The sequence below is a fragment of the Oenanthe melanoleuca genome, chromosome 1 (genome assembly GCF_029582105.1).
Source record: "Oenanthe melanoleuca isolate GR-GAL-2019-014 chromosome 1, OMel1.0, whole genome shotgun sequence".
Lineage (NCBI taxonomy): Eukaryota > Metazoa > Chordata > Aves > Passeriformes > Muscicapidae > Oenanthe > Oenanthe melanoleuca.
In genome coordinates, this window is record NC_079333.1 from 3175350 (window position 1) to 3181349 (window position 6000).

The window sequence follows — 6000 nt, forward strand, 5'->3', positions numbered from 1 at the left end:
TTGGAGTGGAGAGAGTGTTTTACAGCCCAGATCAGTTCTCCAGCTCCAGTAGCTGTCACCTGCCTGTTACACTGTGTAATCACTGCCTTTAAATTATGCTGTCAGCCCAGCCACCTCTCATTTTCACCACTTTCAGTGACAGAAGTCACTTCAAATGGCTTCAGCAGCAGCAGTCAGGCTCCTGTGTGGGTTACTAGAGGGAAAAAAGAATTATGGGGCAGAAAAGAGGCTGTGAAGTTGCAGAGATAAGTGCTTTGAACATTCTCTAGTTCAGTGTCAGGCTCAGCACAGCTAAGCACATGCTTGGCTTTAAGCCTGCAATAAAACAATAAAAATAAGGTACTTTGCTTATTGTTGAAGCTTCTAACTTAGTAGCAACATGAATTTGTCAGTGGGTCACAATATTCTGAACATTTGATATGACCAATTTCTACCAACACACTCAACTTGGAGCCTGTGTGATGTTTAGAACTAGGTGAATCACATAAATATAACCTGGTTTAGTCTGTGTTGATCAAATTGTGAGGTCTCAGTACACCTTGTGAAGGCTGCAGTGATTTAGACACGGGCAGGGGAAGGATTTGAGCAGGTTGATCACACAGCATCAGTCAGAGCTGCCAGCCCCAGTCCCTCAGCTGAGAACTCCCACAAACAGCAAATCCAGCCTTGGATGCTCCTGCCACTGCTAAGATACAAAACAAATCTGCATGCCTCCCTTTCCCCTGAGTTTCATTGCATTTTTGTTTTGTTTCAGGCCATCAAATCTCCTCCTGGACCAAAGCAACCTGGACATCTCAGCCTTCCGCAGCACGGGGGATTGGCTCAATGGTTTTCGGACAGGGCAGTGCAAGGACATCTTCACAGGGGTGGAGTACAGCTCCTGTGACACCATAGCCAAGATTTCCACAGAGTGAGTGGGTTTCCATCATAGCTACAAGTTCAAACTGAAGCAATAAAGCAATAAAGGTGGCAATTCTACACAGCGTTTCCAGTTCTTAGCTAGGATTTTCTTGCATTTAAAGAGACAAATGGGAATTATTTGTTGTAGTTGAAACAGCCATGGAGGAAATCTGTGTCTGATGACAGCTTTTTCTCACTAAATACAAGGAAATTCCCAGTTTCTTCCAATGCAGTAGCACCATGCATCATCTGGTACACTAGCATCACTTCCTTTCACTGAAGGTTCTCTGTTGATTCTTTAAATTCTGTATTTTATATGTGGGTTTCCCTACAGCTGGCTCATTGCCAATCCTTCCCTTTATTGCCCATCCCATATTCCACCAAAGCAGGTGAGGGTGCAAATTCTTTGTTTTCCTCCTCCATGCTAGCAATTACTCAGGGGCTGAGCTCCCTCCTGCTATGCTTGGAAGTGAGGAAATGGCAAGTTTATTACATTCTAAATGCAATCCATCTTTGTTCTAGTGACAAGCAGGAGTAGGGTAATGCTCTTTCTGCACCTGAAAAGGCATCGAGTACAGTTAAAAATTTAGTGCCAAAGGAAATCTTAATTCCCAGTTGGGTGGCTGAATACACAAGTTATGGAGAAGTATGCAGCAGCTGTGCTACCAACAATTAAACACATCAATGCCATTAATTAGTGTGTTATTGCATCTGTAAAAAGGGTGCTAATGGCTTTTTGTAACAATTACCCTTTGGGGAGAATGTAGAAATCCTCTAGGAATGCCCAATTTCCTGAGAGCCCCTGGCTAATCAGCCCTTCACAGGTGTTAAAGCACCTCAGTGCTGCACAAGGAACAACGAGGCTGGAGATCCTGACAGCCCAGAGGTGGGAGGCACTGGGAGCTTGGCCATGGCTCCTTCCCCTCAGTGCTGGCAGCAGAGTTCAGACCTTTCAGAGCCCAGGAAAAGCCAGGGATTGCTAGGGGGATGGAGGAGTTAGAGAGGTCAGCTGGTCCAGCTTGCCCCAAAACCCCACTGCAGAAGTTCCATTGCCTTTCCTCCCAGGTAAGCAAACACAGCAAGGCTAGCTGAGCTTCCACTCTGTTTTCAGACAGTTGTTCTCAGTGTTTTTTGCCCCAGGGCTTGTGTTTCAGCAATATCCCTGTGCCTGCAGTGGGCAAGCTCACTGCTGTCTGCTGGGATCAGTGCTGTGAAACTCGGTGTCCTCACTCACTCACCTTCTCTGTTTTCCAGGGACATGAAGAAGGTTGGTGTCACAGTGGTGGGCCCTCAAAAGAAGATTGTCAGCAGTATCAAAGCTCTTGAAACTCATACCAAGAACAGCCCTGTTCCTGTGTAAGGTACCAAAATGATGTTGCTCAGGAGAGGAAGAAAAGAAAGGAGAAAAGTTGCAGGTTAAAAGTGATGGCTGACAAAGGCAGAATTTAAAGGAGTTCTTTGCAACAGCTTTGGAAACACAATGGTTGAGATTTCAAACCCACAAGACACTCAAATACTGAGTATAAATGCCTTAAAAATAGGAGCAAACTTGTTTTCTATCTGTTAATCCTAAAGGGTGGGTGCTCTTGACTGACTGTTAATGCAGATAGTAAATATCAAAAGAAAAAAAAATATGTGAAAAATCCTTCCAAGTGAAAACCAGTGTTACTAAAACCTAGAGCCATTTGAATATTAAGTGACTGAATAACAGAAAAAAAAACATGGACATAAAAGCTGTGTATTTGATCTATACAGCAAACAAGAAGAAAGAAAGACTTGCAGTATTTTTATACAGAAGAGATCTGTAACAGGTATTTTATTTCTTTAAAAGCAAGGAAAATAGAGGACTATACCTCACAACCTGTCTGGCCATATTTACTATAATGTCATTGTAACATGCTATTTCAACTTCAGGAAGGAACACAGAAATAAAGTTTGTAGTGACTTTGAGTTAGTTGACAAAAGGTTTTTACCATTATGTTAGCTTCCCTGTGTTCATTTAAATGGAAACAAGTCTTAATTTTTAAAAGGCTTATTTATTTCCTTGAGATTTTTTTTGTTTGTTTGTTTTTATTTGGTTTTTTTTTTCCATTATTGTTTATATTTATGCTTAAATACCTTAACCTGGCTGTATTATTGCCAAGTGCCAAATGTTATCCAAACTTCATTGGTTCAACCTGAGAAATTGTCTGAGGGTTAGTTACTAGATGATTTTACACTCATAGCATAGCATGAAATACAGAAGGAAAGAAAGGTGATCTTTTTTCCAGACCTGACACTATGAAAAGCATCTGGACCTTTGGTTTTATTTTTGGGAAATGAGATTTCTTCCATTTGCTGTGAGTGGTGTTTTCAGCCAGGCTGGGGTTTTGACAGTGGTGTGTGCATTGATTTTTAGATCAGTATCTGCCCCAACCAGCACATCCCATTTCCTTCCCCAAGGCTGCTTTCCTGCCACAACAAGGAGCCCAATTCTTGGCTGGTGCTCAGGTGAGACATCTGCCAAGAAAATAGAAAGTAGGGCCAGGGTTGTTGCATCCTCCTTCAGGTGATGATGCTTTTTGAGTTCCCTTATTTTAAAGGATGACTTAAGCTGTGAATGAGGCTTTGGTGTGGAAGTTTACACCTGCCTGAGCTAGAAACCCCCCTGTAGAGGCACTGCCATCCTGCAGGGGACATGAATTTTTGGCACAGCTTCTGTGGTTCCCATTTCTTGAAAGAAAGCAGAAGGGAGCCCAAGTCTAGGAGAGCATTCACATCTCCCACTGGAAAAAGGAGATTGGAAGGTGGATTTTGGAAAGGGCCCTCCACCATTTTCAGTGTCTTCCAAAGAGCTTCCCAACTCCTAAATCATTGCTCTGGAGCACATCAGCCCCAGTTCTGAGCAGGCATGACCCATTGCTCTGAAAATGAGTGGTTTTAACACAGTGTGAGCCACTTCTTGTGCTTCTTAATGCTGAAGATGTGATGCCAGGCACACAGGCAGCAGGTCTTGGTCACCAGGGGAATCAATTCTGCTTCCCAGCCTGACATTCTGAAATCTAGATCTGATTCTGATGAACCCCAGAAAGTCCAAGAGTGTGTGAGAGGCAGATGAAAAAGTGGCACATTGTGTTTTCTCTGTGCATGCAAGAGCAGGTAATGAGCTGTGCTTCCTTCTGTTGGCTTGGGGTTTGAAGCTCCTGGGTGTGTAAATGAGGAAAGAATCAGTTCCTAGTAGGGTTTGTGGGGCTGAATTTGTTCTGCATGAATCCAGGATTTACAAAATGTCCAGGCACAACATTTGTCACACATTGCTAAGGAGAAGCAGAGTTAGAGGCTTTTTCATGAGTGCTGGTAGTGGGCATGCTGTAAAGGACTGGATTTGAAACACACTCACAGCATAAGAATTACTAATTCTTTCTAAAAGAGAAGTGAATGGGTTTTAAAATTAAAATTAAAAAAAATAATAAAAATTGAAGAAAGGTAAAATAAAGCACTTAAGCTGTAAAGAACACTTCCCCTTATCTGCCCCAGTCTATCATGAAATGCAGCATGCTGGATAGAAAAGCTGTGTTTTGTGTTGCTTAGTTCATTCAGAATCTTCCTTTTCTTTGGGTTGAGATTGCTCTAAATCAGACACTGTTAGTGAATTTAAGGCAGTGGCAAACACTGTCTGGGAAATGCTTCAGGACACACAGACCCAGTTCTTAGAGTTTGAAACACTTGAAAACTTTGCACCAACCACCCCCAGTTTCCTCCTGCCACGTGTCCTGTCCTGTTCCTTGCCCACTGTTCAGGCATGATCAGCATAAAAGATTCAGTCTCAGTGAGGGGAAAACACAAAGCAGCTGGGTTTTGCTTTTCTTTGCTGTTAGGAGTAGAGAGTTTGGTTTTCTCTCCCTGTCAGAAGTTGATTTGTACTGTAAGTGGCCTCTGTTGCAAGCATCCTGTACTCCCTGTCCCCCTGTACATATGTAAACATAGCAGTGTACAATTCTTCAGTGTGGAGTAGAGAAATAGAGGTCGTGTGGCCATCTGCCTGTACAGGTTATGGACATCAAGCAAAATGCAAACTGCTCATAAAAAGACATGCCATGTTATTGGGTTTGTACCTTCCAATATAGTTTCCATTTTATTTATTTCTGTTAACATAATCTAGTTTTTTGTGCTGTAACTTAGCATCCAATAAGCAATGTATAGATGTGATTTGATTGGCAATATGTATTTACTTTAACTTGTATTTCAAAAGCATTACTTACTCATTTAGATTATATATTGTGCAATTGTAGATGGCCTCTTACTAATGTAAAATGATTTGTAGTGGAAACATTTATATTTTTATAATAAACATAATGAAAGTATTTTTTACATACTGAAATACTGAGGTGATTGCTTGGAGGACAAAGTAAATTTATTTGATTAGTGTGATAAAATTGTAATTAAATATGGATAAATTCTGAGTGTTAAAGCATGGGTCTGGAGTGAAAGCTAGATATTACCTATATTATCTATTAAAAGAAGCAAGCAGTGCAGGTTTTTACTAAACAGACCAGCATTTGTGCAAAACTGACTTACATCAATCAAAGACTTTACTTTCTCCATGGATACTGGAAAACATCATCTTCTGCAGACTGCCTATGGGATACTGAAAAGAGCTGACATTTATTTTAGTTGTGTCAAGAATTCCCAAACTTTTGCTTTTTTTTCCTCCCTCTCCAGTGGACCTCTTTTCATCTTATTAATATGTTGAATCCAGTCAAAGATGTACTTTTCAACAAAATAAAACAGCCCACCACATACTGTAATTTCACCCCATGATCATTTCTTGCCTCTGAGTATCTGTGTCAGACAATATTTTGCCCCTGTTTTGTTATGTCACTGCCAGGTTGTTTCTGTGTGCTTCACCCAAATACAGGGTCTTTGAAAATGCCAACATACACAACTCAGGAATCCTCTTCCTTGAAAAACAGGAATGGTTTGATGCTTGCCAGTTTCTTGAATTTTGCAGGTTCTTTCTGTACCATAACTGATTTTGCATGCTTTTGTATACTACTCTGCTTACTGGTGCAAAACAATGAATGATAAACCTGTCCTGGAGTCTGTAAGTTGATAAACTTG

General features: G+C 41.2%; 1 protein-coding gene across 2 annotated transcripts in view; it reads left to right on the forward strand.

Moving 5' to 3' along the window:
* Nucleotides 1–5692, forward strand: part of EPHA3 (EPH receptor A3) — a 176752-nt gene extending 171060 nt beyond the window's left edge. For both annotated transcript variants that reach the window (XM_056495640.1, XM_056495633.1), the window contains exons 16-17: nt 755–910; nt 2155–5692. In XM_056495640.1, the coding sequence (XP_056351615.1) occupies nt 755–910; nt 2155–2260 (262 nt within the window). In that variant the 3' untranslated portion in view covers nt 2261–5692. The remainder of the gene's footprint in view (nt 1–754; nt 911–2154) is intronic.
* The last annotated feature ends 308 nt before the right edge of the window (nt 5693–6000 follow it).